Here is a 20,625-nt window from a genome sequence, read left to right on the forward strand (position 1 = left end):
AGTTTCTCTCTATCTACTCTGTCTGTCCAGACCCCTCATGATATTGAACACCTCTATCAAATCTCCTCTCAACCTTCTCTGCTCTAAGGAAAACAATCTCAGCTTCTTTAGTCTATCCACATAACTGAAATCTCTCATCCCTGGAATCATTCTCAAATCTTTTCTGCACCGTCTCCAAGGCCTATACATCCTTCTTAAAGTGCAGTGCCCAGAATTGGACACAATACTCCAGTTGAGGTTGAACCCGTGTTTTATAAAGGTTTAGCATAATTTTGTTGCTTTTTATGCCTCTATTTATGAAGCCGAGGATCCCATAGGCATTTTTTTACCGCTTTCTCACCCTGCCATCTTCAATCATTTGCACATATATGCCCCCAAGTCACTCTGTTCCTCATCCCCTTTAGAATTGTACCCATTAGTTTATATTGCCTTTCTTCATTCTTCCTTACCAACATGTATCACTTCTAACTTTTCTGCGTTTACATAAGAACATAAGAATTAGGAACAGGAGTAGGCCATCTAGACCCTCGAGCCTGCGCCGCCATTCAGCAAGCTCATGGCTGATCTGGCCGTGGACTCAGCTCCACTTACCCGCCCGCTCCCTGTAACCCTTAATTCTCTTATTGGTTAAAAATCTATCTATCTTTGATTTGAATACATTCAATGAGCTAGCCTCAACTGCAGAGAATTCCACAGATTCACAACGCTCTGGGAGAAGAAATTCCTTCTCAACTGTTTTCAATTGGCTTCCCTGTATTTTGAGGCTGTGCCCCCTAGTTCTAGTCTTCCCGACCAATGGAAGCAACCTCTCTGCCTCTATCTTGTCTATCCCTTTCATTATTTTAAACGTTTCTATAAGATCACCCCTCATTCTTCTGAACTCCAACGAGTAAAGACCCAGTCTACTCAATCTATCATCATAAGGTAACCCTCTCATCTCCGGAATCAGCCTAGTGAATCGTCTCTGTACCCCCTCCAAAGCTAGTATATCCTTCCTTAAGTTTAATTTCATCTTCCATGTATTGATCCATTTCTCCAGCCTCTTGAAGGCTCTCACTACCCTCCTCACTGTTCCCCATACTTCAACAAATGTATCTTCCAGTCAGGTTTATGTGTACAGGTATCTTTTTTTTTCTGCAATCGGTGTGAAGAAACGATGGCTATACCTACAATGTAGGTTACAAAAGCCTTGTAATTATGTCATAGGCTTAGAATCAGTTCTTGAGTTGTCAACTTTCTAGGTTGGTATTTATGTAACTCCGATTTACTTTAAATTGATGTTCATGACTGCAAGGCCCTGATTATGCATTCAATTTAAATTGTATCTTTTAAAATTAAATTCGTATGCAAGAAGCTATTTGGCCTGCTCTTCATGAACAAATCTTGGAATCTGACATCAGGGGAGAACCAGTGTAGCGGGGCGGAAGTGAGTCTGGGGGACCAGTGCAGCGGGACGAAAGTGAGTCGGGGGGGGGGCAGTGTAGCGGGGCGGAAGTGAGTCTGGACGGACCAGGCTGGCGGGGCGGAAGTGAGTCTGGGGGACCAGTGTAGCGGGGCGGAAGCGAGCCGAGCGGGATAAAAAGGCGCCTGATCCGGGATTGCGGGCCGGGTTCGGGCCTGGTTTATGGGAACGGCGGGACGAGCGGAGTCGGGAGCACCATGGGGGTGTCGAACGACGCGGACAAGACGCTTTTCGTCGGTAACCTGGACGGGAAAGTGACGGAGGAGCTTCTGTTCGAGCTGTTCCTGCAGGTGAGGCTGTGCCGCGGCCTAGTGCGGCCTCCCGCTCCCGCTCTGCCCGGAGCTGGGAACCGCGGGCCGTGTGTTAGAGTCTCCGCCCGGCTTCTTTCTCTTGACTCGCGTTAACCCGAGGCTTTTCTTCCAATTTAAAATATTGAATCATTTGAACTTTCCCACCGATCACGCACAACTTAAATTAAAACAAAGGTTTCCTTCTCCCATTAATTCCCTGGTGTGGGTTGTATTCGCACTCGAAAGGGTTCCAGGAGATTTTATTCTGGGTCTACAGATTGCGCAGATTGTATTTCAAACTCTCCCTGTAGTTTTAACCCTGATTTGCTTCACTAAATCCGCAATGCAACTTTTCCCAAGTTTTTGTTTCTCGACCGGATAGAAAATGCTCACACCTACCTTTTCGTTTTGCTGTTTGCCAGGCCGGCCCACTCATCGCCGTAAAGATCCCCAAGGACAAGGATGGGAAATCCAAGCAGTTCGCCTTCGTGAATTTTAAACACGAAGAGTCGGTCCACTATGGGAAGGACTTGTTGAATGGCATTCAGCTGTACGGCAGGGCCATCAAGATCCAGTTCAGATCAGGTAAAGGGTGCTGGAATCCATGGCTTCTATTTCGTTTAGCAACTTAGTTCCTGGCTTATCTCGTAATTGTTTTAAATTCTGTTTGCCTCATTTTTGATCTACAGTCTGTCGACTTTCACTTGTCGTAATTTTTAAATTCTCTACTGCACATTTTTACAGATTAGAAAGACTGCAATTCTGTTCCCGGGTGCCCCAATATTTGAGCTAGTTGTTAGGAAGGGAATAGTGCGGGTAAACTAAGAATTCCGAGTGGCGAGTGGGCGGGCACTTTAATGCACCATAGAAAAATTAACCTTCAAATATTCTCGTCTATTTTACTGCCAATAATTCTGTAATGGACCCACTTGTAAAGATAAATTAGATTTTATTTGTATGCTTGTGGAACTATTTTGGACTATACACACGGTGTGTCACCATTAATTTAGCATGTCTACACCAAGCTTTTAAACCATCACCTCATCTGCAAATAGAGAGTGGTACTGCCAAACTTTGGATTGTTTTACCTGGAGTGGAGATGCTACTTCTGCTAATCTGTTAGTAAACATGTGTTGAGGGAATGAAGAATGTGAGGCAAGGAAAGAATTAGGAATGATAAAAACAAGGCGAGTCGGCCAAAAGATAGATACTGAATCTCGATAAGTTACCATACACTTTAAAATGTCTTTTGTAATGCAGAAAAGTTAAAATTAATTGTTGTATTTGAAAAAATAATTTCCTCTGTTCTCTTCCTAGGTAGTGTTCATGAATCTCGGGATGGAAACCAGTCGCAGAATTCAACTGCTTCTCTCAGCCCTTACAATTCGAACCAATTCAATAATAATCGGTACAGACTTCCTTTTGTAATTGTTTGGCTATTTTATTTATTTTTTCAGCTCTGCTTGTTGCTGGCTAGGGATGTCATCTATTTGCTATATCAAACTTTAAAAAAAAATCTGGAACTTGCCAAGCCACTTCATGTAGGTAGAACTTGCGATTAGTCATTTAAGTAAAAAGTAATGAAAATACTTGAGGTTAAAACTGATTAACAAAGGGTTGTAGAGCTTTCACGATGCCATGGCATCCTTTCTGTGAATATTTGTTACACCAAAATAAAACCAGGTGCTTTCCTGGAAACAAGACAGAAATAGTTACCAGTTACCAACTTTAACAACTGTCAGTTCTGTCTGAATTTAGATTCTGAATATTGGTGGAGTCTTTGTGATTTTGAAGTCTTGAAGAAACTCAATTGTTAGACTAAAATCAGCTACTTATTAAATGCCAGCCGCATGCTGATGGCACTGTTACAGTATTATATACTTTTCGTGGCTAGAGCTGGAAGCTATACTGGCTATTGGCACCGCTCCATGGTATGTGGAGATATTTTGGACATTGTGTATTTGGTGAAAACATCTCGCTGGAGTTGTGTAGAAAAGCTGGTGTGGAATCACAGCTTGGAGATGGTCTCAACACCAAGGTTGGTGCCTGCAAGATACCATTTACAAAGTGCTGAATAAAGTATTAGTGCTAGGAAATTTGAGGCACTATTTTCTACGTTTCTAAAGTTTGTATCAAAGATATGCGCCAACAATTCTGTTTTAATAAATTAATTTGAATGGTATCGGATGAAATTCAATCTCTTGGCTGCCATTCATTTTCAGCTCATTACACTCCATGCATTTCAGACATTGTAATCGGCACTTGCAACTGGGCTCTGAGCTTCTGTAACAGTTCAGATCAATGCGGATTCACTAAACCCTGCACACCACTTCTGTTGGAGAAAATGGGGATTCGAAGAATGGTGTCTGCTCAAAGCACCAAGTAGTCGGCTCAATGCTATTGCAATACGGGAAAGTTTAAGGAGAGAAACATGTTGATGAGTGTGATTGTAGAGCACCAGGGCCCTATATTAACATGCTATCGCTTTTACAGTATTTGAGTTACTTGGGCTTGAACAGACTCCCGCAGTACTGAAGTATTTGGTCTGTATTGCTTCTTGGACCATGTTAAATTTTTCCCTTCCACTCCTTTTGGCAGGCTTGATCGGGGAATGGATAATATGGGCTATCCAATCTTTGCAACTCCACTGTTGGTACAGAGATCTTTTTCTTCACCTGATAGTCTTCAAAGGCAAGTCATGGTAAGTGAAATCATTTCCTTTGAAAAATCTGTTTCCGTTCTAAGTTTATTGGGATAAAACTATTCTCAACCTGCATGAAATACAGATTTCAAGGTGCAGTCTACTATTGTACATGTGTACACAATTGTATCCTAATTTATTTATCATATATAAACTGCGCTATGAGCGTACTGGATTTTAAAATCACAAATGAAAAGATGCCGTTGAAGGAGCAGTAACAGGATGGAGACATGACCCTTTAACATTTTTTTTAAGTTTCTGGTTAAAAATACCACTTTAATAACCATGTATCTTTTGCAAATTACTGAGCTTTTTCTCTTTCTCTTTGAAACTTTTTTAAAGTTTTCCTTTGCATTAGCAGTTTTCTATGCCCCTGTTCTGACTTTCTATACATGACAAAACCTTACTGTTGCATGTGAGCATAGATGTACCTACTTTTCATGTAAATCCCATTATAATATCTTCTATCAGGCCACACACCCTACCCAGTCTTGTGTTAATTGTTCATTCCTCCCATGTCTGGCAGTAATTTTGTTGCTCTCTGGAACCCTGGCATAACATGGCCCCTTGAAGTAGGGGAACCAAACTAAACCTGAGATTCTGTATGTAGTCACACCAAAACTATGTACAATTTTTAAAATAGCTTTTTTTTGCAAATTTTTTTTAACCTGGAAGCACTAGACTGATATTGACCCGTTCACCAATATTATAAGATCGTTCCCTATCCCAATACCTCCAGTTTATTTCCACTGAATATATAACCACAACTTTACATAGAGCCGTTTAACCTAGTAAAATGTCCCAAGACACTTCACAGCGTTATCAAACAAAATTTGACACCGAGCCATGTATGGATATTGGGGCAAATGAAGGCGTGTCTTAAAGGAGGAAAGCACGGTGGAGAGATTTAGGGATGGAATTCCAGAACTCGGGGCCTCGGCAGCTCAAGGCATGACTGTCGATGGTGGGGTGGTTAAAATTGTGCAAGAGGCCAGAATTGGAAGAGTGCAGGTATCTCTTGAGGGTTGTAGGGGCTGGACGAGGTTACAGGGCTATGAAGGGGTGAGGGGATGGAAGGATTTGAAGAACAGGATGAGAATTTTAAAAGAGACGTTTACCTGGGAGCCATAGGTCAGCGAGCACAGGCGTGAAATGCAATGTTTCCTGCTCCAGGCAACCTGTGCAGCCGGCTTTTCAATGTAAAAACCATGTATGTGCAATATATTGAATGGGCTGCGCAGGCTAAAATTTTTACAGGGAATCTCGGTGATGGGTGAACGAGACTTGGTGCGAGTTAGGATATGGGCAGCAGAGTTTTGGATGACCATAGTTATCAAGGTGGGAGGACAGTGAGGAGTGCACGGAAATAGTCCAGTCTAGAGATAACAAAGGCATAGATGATTCTTTCAGCAGCAGATGAGCTGAGTCAGGCGATGTCACTGAGGTGGAAATAGGTGATCTTGGTGATGCGGATATGTGGTCGGAAGCACATTTCAGTGTCAAACATGATGCCAAAGTTGCGAATAATCTAATTCAGTTAGGGAGAGGGATGGAGTCGGTGGCTAGGCTTTGGTCTTCCCAATATTTAGTTGGAGCAAGTTTCTGCTCATCAAGTTGGATACGTAGTCGAACAATTTAGAGACAGTGGAGGGGTTGAGAGTTGGTTGTGAAGTAGAGCTGGGTGTCATCTGTACATGTCGAGAGAGAGAAAACTGAAGATGTTTGAGAAACCTGATTACTTGGGTGGGCAGTAGAGAATGAGATGTTAAATGAAGTGAGAGGGATGAAACGAGGAGAGATGCTCAAAGGGGGGGTGGGGGGAGAGCAGGTGCCAGAGGAGTAGGAGCGTTGACCAGACCCACGCCACCACCGTGATGTTTTTTCTCTTTTTTTTAAATAAAAAAACATTTGAATAATTTAAGGGGAAAAAGGCAAGACTCCAATTTTTGAGAATTATGTTTGAGCCTCTTGCACAATATATAGATTTATTTCTTGGTTAGCAACCAAATTATCACCTAATTTGTAGTATCATTAATCCAGCAGTGTGGGTATTACATGGAGCACCCAGTTCAGTGTCTGTCTGACATTGAGAGAGGGCAATGATTTAAGAGTTCAGATGAATGTTGAAATGCAAGATTTATAATTTTGCTTGAGCTTCTCGGATTAAAATGTTGTATTCCTTTCTAGATATCCATTAAGTATTTAGGGCGTAGCATGGTTTTAATTCAGAATTGTTGCGCACAATATTTCCCGTCGGGAAGTCCCGCACAAGCCACTCAACCAGCTGAACGGATATGGCACAGCAAATTTAAAGGGACCGCGTACCAAAAAATATTCAAAGGAAAATTGATCAAGCATGCTGAGACCAGTCATGCCCCACTGACACCTGGGAGTCCCTGGCCAAAGACCGCCCTAAGTGGAGGAAGTGCATCCGGGAGGGCGCGGAGCACCTAGAGTCTTATCGCCGAGAGCATGCAGAAACCAGGCGCAGGCAGCAGAAAGAGCGTGCGGCAAACCAGTTCCATCCACCCTTTTATTCAACAAATGTCTGTCCCACCTGTAACAGAGACTGTAATTCCTGTATTGGGACTGTTCAGTCACCCAAAAACTCATTTTTCGAGTGGAAGCAAGTCTTCCTAAATTTTGAGAGACTGCTTATGATGTTGCAGTGTCTCTGGGTAGTGAAGCAGCTTCATGGATGTATGGCAGCTTTTACAGCGATGGTCCATTTTTCTATTCATATAGCGCAGTAGGAGGCCATTTTGCCTATTCAATTAGTTCCAGTCCCCTGCTCTTTTCCAATAGCCCTGAAAATACTTCCTTTTGTCTCCTGTATGGTTCTTTGCAGTTGCTTTAAATCTGTGTCCTCTGATTACTGATCACCCCCCCCCCCCCCGGCCAGTGGTTTCTCCTTGCTGTCAAATTTTTATCGCATAACACTCCTGTGAAGTACCTTGGGACTTTTCACTGTGTTCAAGGCTCTATACAAGTACAAATTGTTGCTTGTATCAAACCCTTCACATGTTTTACTTAAATTGAGTACCTGAGTTTGACTTTTCAATGATCAACTGATTGCTCTTGCCAGTTCTGACTATTCTGTGGATTTTTACAACTGTTTGATTTAACTTCCAGATAAACAACATGTGGCATCAACAGGCCAGGGGAGGGCAACAGAATTACAGTCCCTCATTGCAGCAGCCCAATGTCAACAATCGATCCACCCTGCAGCAGTCAAATCGCGGAATGCCTTCTAACCAGCAAACGGCACATCAGAATTATAGCACCCCTGTACAGTCACAGTCACGGTCACCCAGTCCAAATTCACAAGTGATGTGGCATTCAGAAAAATCGTCGTCATCAGCAGGCACGCAGAGGCAGCAGGCACATTCTTCTCATCAGCCAGATAACAGCCGTTTTACCCGAGATACTCGCTTCCAGGATCAGAGTCCAGACCGGCACTACAAGGGGAACCGAGAGACTGAGTTACGACATGACCAAACCTCTTCGGATAACAGCCGTTTTAGCCGAGATGCTCGCTTCCAGGAACACAGCCCAGACCGGCACTACAGGGGGACCCGCGAGTCCGAGTTCCGGCACGATCAAAGCTCTCAGCACAACAGAAGTTGGGAGCAGTCGAGAGGTGGGAGACGGCGAGGAAATTGGCAATAAACTGTTAAGTGTTGGATTGGTGGGGTTTTGATCACCTTTTCTTTTTGAAGATTGGAATTTGATAATGTTCAGTGAAAGCAAACTAAACTGGAACATCATTTGGTGTTTAAAATTTTATAGATGTAATTTTTTCTGCAAATTGGGATGTCTGCACTGTAGTTCCCTGTTCATCGAATTTGCAACACACATAGCCCTTTGACCCATGTGACTGTGTTCACTTCAACTGGAGCTATCCAGTCCTGTTCCCTTCCCACTTATATACCTACCCAATTCCTGTTTAATGTTAGTCTCTGCCTCTGCTGCTTGTGGTAAAACATTCCATGTTCGAATCGTGCTCCGTTTGGGGGGGGGGGGGGAGGAAGGGGCGAGTTATCTAGCTACTTTCAGTTCATATCTCATCCTAGTGACGTTACCATGTGGTCTACATGGGGAGTAAATTTGAACCAAAATTCAAACATGCACAACTAATTCTGTATGCCAATAAACTAGAAATAAGATTACTTTTAGAGAAAGTAAGTAAGCATACAGCAGAGCAAATAATTGTGTATCACGAGTGATTTTATATCCCATTCAGCTTGCACGTGAGTGGTACCTGCTTGTAGTGATCTCGCAGATACAATACTTAAATTGAGTGCTAAAATTCATACAAGCATAAGTTCTATTTTTTTTAAAATCCGTTGTACCGACTAGTCATTGTACCTTCTGATGATGCTTCTTAGAGGCAATGATTATTCTTGTTGAAAGGATGAGCATTGCTTTACTCATCAGAACTGTACACAGTTAACAATCAGATGTTCAGCCTGCCTCCAATGTGGACCTCAGAATGTCAGTGGACCTCAATGTCGGCATTCTTCCAATTGGTGCTTTGTTTTGTTTAATTCTGGCTAGTCCAGATGCAGTCTGCTAAGCAGAATGCTGCTCACCCGCGTATGACAGATTGTCTGTGCTGTCCAGTCCTCTTTTAGAATGAGCATACCGGACAAATCAGCTGCTCAACTGGATTTCACTATATTGACCACTATATATTTTATTCATAATTTACAGGTTAATGTTAAACTGATTTTAAAGTTAGTGAATGATTGGTTTACTCACTGAGCCATGACCAGTGCTGTAAAAATATTACTTAAAAGATTGGATTTTTTCTTCTCTACAGTCGCCAAAAAAAATTGCCCATTTCAAGAAAAACTTTCAAAATAGGAAGCAAATTTAGGTTGGGTATTGATCAAGTTTGGAGCGGGTAGAGCCCCAAAGGATGGGATGCAGCGAGGAATTTCAGGAATGATAGATACAGAATTTGACTCGGCGGGTGGTTGTAATATGCGCCGTTTCTTCACTTCACTTTAAGCTGAAAAGTAGCACGTGCTCCTGGTAAAGTTGTTGAGTGCAGTTTTCCATTGGCATTTGCTCAGCTTGGGATGTGCAAGTGCACTTTCTGAACCCAGCTCTTATCCTAGTGGCAGAATCACAGACCACAATTGGATGTGTAAATGCAGGGAGCTAGTGGTGGTAGACTCCCAAACTTCAAAGTAGATTGGTGCCCTGTGGTTGGGTGTTTGAGTGCCTATTTGGCAAAAGTTGTCACTGTTTTCTTTCAAGTTGATTAGCTCATTTTTAAAAGTTTGTACTGATGCAAGATAAGTGGAAGCTGTTAATTTTACTGCCTTAAAGCAGTATGGGCCCTCATACTGGTAGTACGGTTCCTTTTTGGGAATGGTTCACTATTGCAGGTAAATTCTAGTTGCAATAATTGTATTGCAGAGTGCAGGGATTTCCTGCTGGGTATTATTTGTCTTTTAACTTTCACCATTCTTCATTTTAAAATTACATCTAATCAAATTTTTCTGCTTTTCCCCCACCTGAAACTGATGGTGGTGGTTTTGTTCTATGTACCCTTTTTCAGCTGTATATGAAGAAGAATGTATTCTCTGGTCTTCAGTACACCAGCAAAAAATTTTTATAATTTTTATGCCCTCAATGAAACCAGAATAAAAGGCATTTTGTACAGATTTCTTTAATGTAACCTTTTTGATTTATTCGTGGATTCGTGGGGGGGCGGGGGGAAAAAGACTGGAATTTTCCCAGGAAAATGGTGGCTGCTTCACTCGTGTATCCTAGCCAATGTTCCCATTAAGCTGCGCGGCTGTGCAGGGCCACTCACTGGCTTTTCAGTGGAAATAACCGCTCGTGCGTGACAATTTGAATGGCCCACGCGCACAAAAAAATTAGAGGGGACGTTGATCATGACTTTTTTTGCTTTGTAAAATGTGTGTTTGTAATTTAGTTTCTCCTGTAATTTGAAATTTAATTTTTACTTGGCTCTGGACTTTGTTCCCCTGTTTGGTTTTGAAATGAAAAAGTTAACGTGTCGGCTATATTGAGGAAGAGGAGATGGTGGAATTTTTAGTAGGAAAAATTGCACCGTTGTCTAAATTTTAGCATAGGTTTTTACAGCGTTCTATTTAGCTGTTGTACAGCTTGTAATTTGTCTGTAAATGTGCAGTGTTAATTTTTAATATTTCAAATACTTTTGTAGGAAGACATTTATTGGTTCCTGAAGATAGCTTTGGCATATACTATGCACAAGCATATTTCTTAATGACAAATGTACTGTCCTATTAATTGACTGGTGTATCAATCTTTTTTGATACATGAACAATGTATTTTTCTCCCAAGTTATGTTATATTGTGATCCTTTTTGTATCTGAGACTTTTGCAGATGAAGAACTATATTGCCACTTTTTTTTTCCCTTGTACAGTTGTGAACAGACCATACAACTATTCTACAACCAGCAACATTTTGGAAGTAAAGGGTTTTTTTTTCCCTTTATTGTTCATTGTGTGTTTTTTTAAACTAGATATATAAATATATTACATCGTTTTGTTAATACTGTAGCCTTTGAAACTATTCCATGTCCATGGTGTTGGCCATGGCTCAGTTGGCAGCACTCTCGCCTCTGATTAAGGATGTTGAGTTCAAGCCCTACTCTCCTCTCCAGAGACTAGAATACAAAAATCTAGGCTGCCATTCCAGTACTGAGGGAGAACTGCACTGTCGTAGGTGCCAGTCTTTTGGATGAGATGTTAAATCGAGGCCATGGTACTTTTTTTTTTGAAGAGCACCCGTGTCTTGGCCAATATTTATCCCTCAATCAGCATCTCCGTCCTGACTCCTCCACTGTTCCCATGAAGCTCAAGCAAACTCGAGGAACAGTTTCGAGGTACAGCCTTCTGGCCTCGAGAGTTCAACAATTTCAGAGCTTAACTTCTGGCCATTTTGCACAGAAAAACTAATAGAAAATAGGTGCAGGAGTAGGCCATTCACCCCTTCCAGCCTGCATCACTATTCAATATGGTCATGGCAGATCATTTTTGTAACTTTCGTACCCTATTCTTGCTTTCTCTCTGTACCCCTTGATCCCTTTAGCCATAAGAGCTACATCTAACTTCGTTTTGACTATATCTTAACGAAGTGGCCTCAACAACTTTCTGTGGTAGAGAATTCCACAGGTTCACAATTCTGAGTGAAGAAGTTTCTCCTCATTTCAGTCCTAAGTGGCTTACCCCTTATCCTTAGACTGTGACCCCCTGGTTCTAGGCTTCCCCAACATCGCGAACATTCTTCCTGCATCTAACCTGTCCAATCCTGTCAGAATTTTGTGTGTTTCTATGAGATCCCCTCTCATTCATCTAAATTCCAGTGAATATAAGCCTCGTCAATCCAGTCTTATGTCAGTCCTGACATCCCAGGAAGCAGTCTGGCACTCCCTCAAGAGCAAGAACGTCCTTCCTCAGCTTAGGAGACCAAAACTGTACACAATATTCAAGGTGTGTCCTCACCAAGGCCCTGTACAACTGCAGTAAGACCTCTCTGCTCCTATACTCCAATCCTCTTGCTACGCAGACCAATAAGCCATTTGCTGCCTTCACCGCCTGCTCTACCTACATGCCAACTTTCAATGACTGATGTACCATACACCTAGACAGGACCGGAACCAATGTACTCGGGGGAGTGTTTGCTAATGCTGTTGGAGAGGAGTTTTTTTTTTTGGCAGGTGGATGGGAACCTAGGCGGGGAGACAAAGGGAAGTAGAATGGGGACAGAAGCAAAAGATAGAAAGAAGAAAAGTAAAAGTGGAGAGCAGAGAAACTTAAAGCAAACAAGGCCACATTACACCAAAATTCTAAAGGAGTAAAGTGTGTTAGAAAGACAAGCCTGAAGGCTCTGTGCCTCAATGCGAGGAGTATTCGGAATAAGGTGGATGAATTAACTGCGTAGATAGCAGTTAACTGGCATGATGTAATTGGCATCACAGAGACATGGCTTCAGGGTGACCAAGGCTGGGAACTTATTCAAGGGTATTCAACATTTAGGAAGGATAGACAGAAAGGAAAAGGAGGTGGGGTGGCATTTCTGGTTAAAGAGGAAATTAATGCAATAGTAAGAAAGGACATTAGCTTGGATGATGTGGAGCTACGGAATACCAAGGGGCAGAAAACGCTAGTGGGAGTTGTGTCCAAACCACCAAACAGTAGTAGTAAGGTTGGGGACAGCATCAAACAAGAAATTAGGGATGCATGCAATAAAGGTACAGTAGTTATCATGGGTGACTTTAATCGACATTGATTAGGCTAACCAAACTGATAGTAATGCGGTGGAGGAGGATTTCCTGGTGTGTATTAGGGTTGGTTTTCTGGACCAATATGTCGAGGAACCAACTCGGGAGCTGGCCATCCTAGACTAGATGATGTGTAATGAGGAAAGGACTAATTAGCAATCTTCTTCTGCGAGGTCCTTTGGGGAAGAGTGACCATAACATGGTAGAATTCTTTATTAAGATGGAAAGTGACACAGTTAATTCAGAAACTAGAGTCCTGAAATTAAGGAAAGGTAACTTCGATGGTTTGAGGCGTGAATTGGCTAGAATAGACTGGCAAATGATACTTTAAGGGTTGACAGTGGATAGTCAATGGCAAACATTTAAAGATTACATGGATGAACTTCAGCAATTGCACATCCCTGTCTGGAGTAAAAATAAAAGGGGGAAGGTGGCTCAACTGTGGCTAACAAGGGGAATTAAGGATAGTGTTAAATCCAAGGAAGAGGCATATAAATTGGCAGAAAAAGCAACAAATCTGAGGACTGGGAGAAATTTAGAATTCAGCAGAGGAGGACAAAGGGTTTAATTAAGAGGGGGAAAATAGAGTACGAGAAGAAGCTTGCCGGGAACATGAAAACTGACTGCAAAAGCTTCTATAGATATGTGAAGAGAAAAAGATTAGTGAAGACAAACGTAGGTCCCTTGCAGTCAGATTCAGGTGAATTTATAATGGGGGACAAAGAAATGGTAGACCAATTGAACAAATACTTTGGTTCTGTCTTCACGAAGGAAGACACAAATAACCTTCCGGAAGTACTGGGGGACCGAGGATCGAGTGAGAAGGAGGAACTGAAGGATATCCTTATTAGGTGGGAAATTGTGTTAGGGAAATTGATGGGATTGATGATAAATCCCCGGGGCCTGATAGTCTGCATCCCAGAGAACTTAAGGAAGTGGCCCTAGAAATAGTGGATGCATTGGTGATCATTTTCCAACAGTCCATCGACTCTGGATCAGTTCCTATGGACTGGAGGATAACTAATGTAACACCACTTTTTAAAAAAGGAGGGAGAGAGAAAGTGGGTAAATATAGACCGGTTAGCCTGACATCAGTAGTGGGGAAAATGTTGGAATCAATTACTAAGAATGAAATAGCAGCGCATTTGGAAAGCAGTGACGGGATCGGTCCAAGTCTGCATGGATTTATGAAGGGGAAATCATGCTTGACAAATCTTCTGGAATTTTTTGAGGATGTAACTTGTAGAGTGGACAAGGGAGAACCAATGGATGTGGTGTATTTGGACTTTGAAAAGGCTTTTGACAAGGTCCCACACAAGAGATTGGTGTGCAAAATTAAAGCACATGATATTGGGGGTAATGTACTGACGTGGATAGAGAACTGGTTGGCAGACAGGAAGCAGAGAGTTGGGATAAACGGGTCCTTTTCAGAATGGCAGGCAGTGACTAGTGGAGTGCCACAGGGCTCAGTGCTGGGACCCCAGTTCTTTACAATATACATCAATGATTTGGATGAAAGAATTGAGTGTCATATCTCCAAGTTTGCAGATGACACTAAACTGGGTGACGTGTGAGCTGTGAGGGGATGCTAGGAGGCTGCAGGGTGACTTGGACAGGTTAGGTGAGTGGGCAAACGCATGGCAGATGCTGTATAATGTGGATAAATGTGAGGTTATCCACTTTGGGGGCAAAAACGCGAAGACAGAATATTATCTGAATGGCGGCAGATTAGGAAAAGGGGAGGTGCAACGAGACCTGGGCGTCATGGTTCATCAGTCATTGAAAGTTGGCATACAGGTACAGCAGGCAGTGCAAGGGTAAAGGATGTCTCGGAGCGGGTGCAGGACATTCAAAAAAGGGAGAGAGAACAGCCAGTTGTCGTGGTGCACATTGGTACCGACGACATAGGTAAAAAAAGGGATGAGGTCCAACAAAACGAATTTAAGGAGCTAGGAGATAAATTAAAAAGTAGGACCTCAAAAGTAGTAATCTCGGGATTGCTACCAGTGCCATGTGCTCGTCAGAGTAGGAATCGCAGGATAGCGCAGATGAATACGTGGCTTGAGCAGTGGTGCAGCAGGGAGGGATTCAAATTTCTGGGGCATTGGAACCGGTTCTGGGGGAGGTGGGACCAGTACAAACCGGACGGTCTGCACCTGGGCAGGACCGGAACCAATGTCCTCGGGGGAGTGTTTGCTAGTGCTGTTGAGGAGGAGTTAAACTAATATGGCAGGGGGATGGGAACCAATGCAGGGAGACGGAGGGAAACAAAAAGGAGACAAAAGCAAAAGACAGAAATTAGATGAGGAAAAGTGGAGGGCAGAGAAACCAAAGGCAAAGAACAAAAAGGGCCATTGTACAGCAAAATTCTAAAAGGACGAAGGGTGTTAAAAAAACAAGCCTGAAGGCTTTGTGTCTCAATGCAAAGCGTATCCGTAATAAGGTGGATGAATTAACTGTGCAAATAGATGTTAACAAATATGATGTGATCGGGATTACGGAGACGTGGCTTCAGGATGATCAGGGCTGGGAACTCAACATCCAGGGGTATTCAACATTCAGGAAGGATAGAATAAAAGGAAAAGGAGGTGGGGTAGCATTGCTGGTTAAAGAGGAGATTAATGCAATAGTTAGGAAGGACATTAGCTTGGATGATGTGGAATCTATATGGGTAGAGCTGCAGAACACCAAAGAGCAAAAAACATTAGTGGGAGTTGTGTACAGACCTCCAAACAGTAGTAGTGATGTTGGGGAGGGCATCAAACAGGAAATTAGGGGTGCATGCAATAAAGGTGCAGCAGTTATAATGGGTGACTTTAATATGCACACAGATTGGGCTAGCCAAACTGGAAGCAATACGGTAGAGGAGGATTTCCTGGAGTGCATAAGGGATGGTTTTCTAGACCAATATGTCGAGGAACCAACTAGGGGGGAGGCCATCTTAGACTGGGTGTTGTGTAATGAGAGAGGATTAATTAGCAATCTCATTGTGCGAGGCCCCTTGGGGAAGAGTGACCATAATATGGTGGAATTCTGCATTAGGATGGAGAATGAAACAGTAAATTCAGAGACCATGGTCCAGAACTTAAAGAAGGGTAACATTGAAGGTATGAGGCGTGAATTGGCTAGGATAGATTGGCGAATGATACTTAAGGGGTTGACTGTGGATGGGCAATGGCAGACATTTAGAAACCGCATGGATGAAATACAACAATTGTACATTCCTGTCTGGCGTAAAAATAAAAAAGGGAAGGTGGCTCAACCGTGGCTATTAAGGGAAATGAGGGATAGTATTAAAGCCAAGGAAGTGGCATACAAATTGGCCAGAAATAGCAGCGAACCCGGGGACTGGGAGAAATTTAGAACTCAGCAGAGGAGGACGAAGGGTTTGATTAGGGCAGGGAAAATGGAGTACGAGAAGAAGCTTGCAGGGAACATTAAGACGGATTGCAAAAGCTTCTATAGATACGTAAAGAGAAAAAGGTTAGTAAAGACAAACATAGGACCCCTGGAGTCAGAATCAGGGCAAGTCATAATGGGGAACAAAGAAATGGCTGACTAATTGAACAAGTACTTTGGTTCGGTATTCACTAAGGAGGACACAAACAATCTTCCGGATATAAAAGGGGTCAGAGGGTCTAGTAAGAAGGAGGAACTGAGGGAAATCTTTATTAGTCGGGAAATTGTGTTGGGGAAATTGATGGGATTGAAGGCCAATAAATCACCAGGGTCTGATGGACTGCATCCCAGAGTACTTAAGGAGGTGGCCTTGGAAATAGCGGATGCATTGACAGTCATTTTCCAACATTCCATTGACTCTGGATCAGTTCCTATCGAGTGGAGGGTAGCCAATGTAACCCCACTTTTTAAAAAAGGAGGGAGAGAGAAAACAGGGAATTATAGACCGGTCAGCCTGACCTCAGTAGTGGGTAAAATGATGGAATCAATTATTAAGGATGTCATAGCAGCGTATTTGGATAGGTCCAAGTCAGCATGGATTTGTGAAAGGGAAATCATGCTTGACAAATCTTCTGGAATTTTTTGAGGATGTTTCCAGTAGAGTGGACAAGGGAGAACCAGTTGATGTGGTATATTGGGACTTTCAGAAGGCTTTCGACAAGGTCCCACACAAGAGATTAATGTGCAAAGTTAAAGCACATGGGATTGGGGGTAGTGTGCTGACATGGATTGAGAACTGGTTGTCAGACAGGAAGCAAAGAGTAGGATTAAATGGGCACTTTTCAGAATGACAGGCAGTGACTAGTGGGGTACCACAAGGTTCTGTGCTGGGGCCTCAGCTGTTTACACTGTACATTAATGATTTAGACGAGGGGATTAAATGTAGTATCTCCAAATTTGCGGATGACACTAAGTTGGGTGGCAGTGTGAACTGCGAGGAGGATGCTATGAGGCGGCAGAGTGACTTGGATAGGTTAAGTGAGTGGACAAATGCATGGCAGATGAAGTATAATATGGATAAATGTGAGGTTATCCACTTTGGTGGTAAAAACAGAGAGACAGACTATGATCTGAATGGTGACAGATTAGGAAAAGGAGAGGTGCAACGAGACCTGGGTGTCATGGTACATCAGTCATTGAAGGTTGGCATGCAGGTACAGCAGGCGGTTAAGAAAGCAAATGGCATGTTGGCCTTCATAGCGAGGGGATTTTAGTACAGGGGCAGGTTGGTGTTGCTACAGTTGTACAGGGCCTTGGTAAGGCCACACCTGGAGTATTGTGTACAGTTTTGGTCTCCTAACTTGAGGAAGGACATTCTTGCTATTGAGGGAGTGCAACGAAGGTTCACCAGACTGATTCCCGGGATGGTGGGACTGACCTATCAAGAAAGACTGGATCAACTGGGCTTGTATTCACTGGAGTTCAGAAGAATGAGAGGGGACCTCATAGAAACGTTTAAAATTCTGACGGGTTTAGACAGGTTGGATGCAGGAAGAATGTTCCCAATGTTGGGGAAGTCCAGAACCAGGGGTCACAGTCTAAGGATAAGGGGTAAGCCATTTAGGACCGAGATGAGGAGAAACTTCTTCAGCCAGAGAATGGTGAACCTGTAGAATTCTCTCCCACAGAAAGTAGTTGAGGTCAATTCACTAAATATATTCAAAAGGGAGTTAGATGAAGTCCTTACTACTAGGGGTATCAAGGGGTATGGCGAGAAAGCAGGAATGGGGTACTGAAGTTGCATGTTCAGCCATGAACTCATTGAATGGCGGTGCAGGCTAGAAGGGCCGAATGGCCTACTCCTGCACCTATTTTCTATGTTTCTAAGAAGGAAAATGGTATTTTGGCCTTCATAGCTAGGGGATTTGAGTATAGGAGCAGGGAGGTCTAACTGCAGTTGCACAGGGCCTTGGTGAGGCCTCACCTGGAATATTGTGTTCAGCTTTGATCTCCTAATCTGAGGAAGGACGTTCTTGCTATTGAGGGAGTGCAGCGAAGGTACACCAGACTGATTCCCGGGGTGGCAGGACTGACATATGAGGAGAGACTGGATCAACTGGGCCTTTATACATTGGAGTTTAGAGGGATGGGGGGGATCTCGTAGAAACATATAAGATTCTGACGGGACAGGACAGGTTAGATGTGGGTGGAATGTTCTCGATGTTCGGGAAGTCCAGAACAAGGGGACACAGTCTTAGGATAAGGGGTCGGCCATATAGGACCGAGATGAGGAGAAACTTCTTCACTCAGAGAGTTGTTAACCTGTGGAATTCCCTGCCGCAGAGAGTTGTTGATGCCAGTTCATTGGATATATTCAAGAGGGAGTTAGATTTGGCCCTTACGGCTAAGGGGATCAAGGGGTATAGAGAGAAAGCAGAAAAGGGGTACTGAGGGAATGATCTTATTGAATGGTGGTGCAGGCTCGAAGGGCCGAATGACCTACTCCTGCACCTAATTTCTATGTTTCTATGTTTCTGTGACACCCAAGTCTCATTGCACCTCCCCTTTTCCTAATCTGTCACCATTCATATAATATTCTGCCTTCCTGTTTTTGCCACCAAAGTGGATGACCTCATATTTATCCACTTTGTACTGCATCTGTCATGCATTTGCCCACTCACCTAACCTGTCCAAGTCACTCTGAACCCTCTTCATAGCTCACACTGCCACCCAGCTTCGTGTCATCTGCAAACTTGGAGATATTACATTGAACTCCTTCGTCTAAATCATTTAATGTATATTGGAAATAGCTGGGGTCCCAGCACTGAACCTTGTGGTACCTCACTAGTCACTGTCTGCATTCTGAAAAGGACCCGTTTATTCCTACTCTTTGCTTCCTGTCTGCTTCCACATCAATACATTATCTCCAATACCACGTGCTTTAATTTTGCACACTAATCTCTTGTGTGGGACCTTGTCAAAAGCCTTTTTAAAGTCCAAATACACCACATCCACTGGTTCTCCCTTGTCCAATCTACTCGTTACATCCTCAAAAAATTCTAGAAGATTTGTCAAGCATGATTTCCCTTTCATAAATCCATGCTGACTTGGACCAATCCTGTCACTGCTCCCTTTTCTCCTCACCTTCGCGATCCCCCCCCCCTCCCAAGCTTATGTTTTTTTCTCTCTCCGTCTATAATTACTACGCCATTCACACCCTATCTAGATTAACTTTTTCTAACCTCTATCATTACCATTTCAATTCGGCCCATCATCCCTTTTGTCTCTCTAACCTGCCTTCCACCCTATCGCACACCTTCCCTTCTTTCTTCCCCTCCCCCTTTCAGTGCTTAAGAATGTGATCTTTTCAAACATTTGGCAGTTCTGACGAAGGGTCATTGACCCGAAAAGTTAACTCTGTTTTTCTCCACCGATGCTGCCTGACCTGCTGAGATTTCCTGCATTCTCTGTTTTTATCACTGAAACATTACCTGGTCATTATCACATTGCAGCTTGTGGGAGCTTGCTGTGTGCAAATTAGCTGCTGCATTTCCTACAATACGACAGTGATTACACTTCAAAAAATGTAATTGGCTTTTGGACATCCAGTAAATGTGCTATATAAATGCAAGTCTTTTTTATGGTCACGTACAAATTCATATAACTCATCGGCCCTGGGTTATTAGTCATATATCCAAGTTTAGTTTGCCAAGGGCACAGGATAGGGGGCATAGTAGTTAGGCCAGAATATAACATTACAAACACATGGATAGACCTGTGCCTGTGGCAGATGAATTTCAGTATGAGGTTATCCTTTCTGGCTAGATTTGATTTTTTTTTAAATGGTGAGAAGCTAGTACCAGGAGATCCAAAGGGCCCATGTACACAGAGGCGGGAGTTTGTGGCGTTGGTGAGGCCTACAAAAGGCCCAGCGGCAGCGAGAGGCGGCGGCAGTCAGAGGCGGGAGTTCGTGGCGTTGGTGAGGCCTATAAAGGCCCAGCTGGTGCAGCTCCAGCCGGGAGAAAAAGCAAAAAAGAAGTAGAAAGAAATCAAAAGGTGACGTCACAGCCAAAGGGGTAAGTGATTGGCTGGTGATTTGTGAGTAGCTTTTTTTCTTTTTTAAATCAGTAAGTAACCTGTTAACATTGTTGTCGCCAAATTAAGTGTATCTAAAGGTTAAGTCATGGCAGGAGAGCTCGGACACGTGATATGCTCTTCCTGCACCATATGGAAACTCAGGGACACTTCCGGTGTCCCTGACGACTACGTGTGCAGGAAGTGTATCCGCCTCCAGCTCCTGACGGTCCGCGTTGCGGAATTGGAGCTGAGGGTGGATTCACTCTGGAGCATCCACGATTCTGAGAATAACGTGATTAGCACGTGTAGCGAGTTGATCTTACCGCAGGTATAGGGTCCACAGCCAGATAGGGAATGGAAGACCAACAGGAAGAGCAGTGCAAGGAAGGTAGTGCAGGGGCCCCCTGCAGT

At 43.3% G+C, this 20,625-nt stretch overlaps 1 protein-coding gene across 1 annotated transcript; it reads left to right on the forward strand.

The window, feature by feature from the left end:
* The first annotated feature begins 1,545 nt into the window (after window positions 1-1,545).
* rbm7 (RNA binding motif protein 7) lies at window positions 1,546-10,947 on the forward strand. Its single transcript, XM_070894383.1, has 5 exons — window positions 1,546-1,752; window positions 2,175-2,337; window positions 3,070-3,160; window positions 4,351-4,453; window positions 7,586-10,947. The coding sequence occupies exons 1-5, from the start codon at window positions 1,660-1,662 to the stop codon at window positions 8,120-8,122; spliced, it is 987 nt and encodes a 328-aa protein (XP_070750484.1). The 5' UTR covers window positions 1,546-1,659; the 3' UTR covers window positions 8,123-10,947.
* Window positions 10,948-20,625: the final 9,678 nt, after the last annotated feature.

The sequence above is a fragment of the Pristiophorus japonicus genome, chromosome 11 (genome assembly GCF_044704955.1).
Source record: "Pristiophorus japonicus isolate sPriJap1 chromosome 11, sPriJap1.hap1, whole genome shotgun sequence".
Classification (NCBI taxonomy): Eukaryota; Metazoa; Chordata; class Chondrichthyes; family Pristiophoridae; genus Pristiophorus; species Pristiophorus japonicus.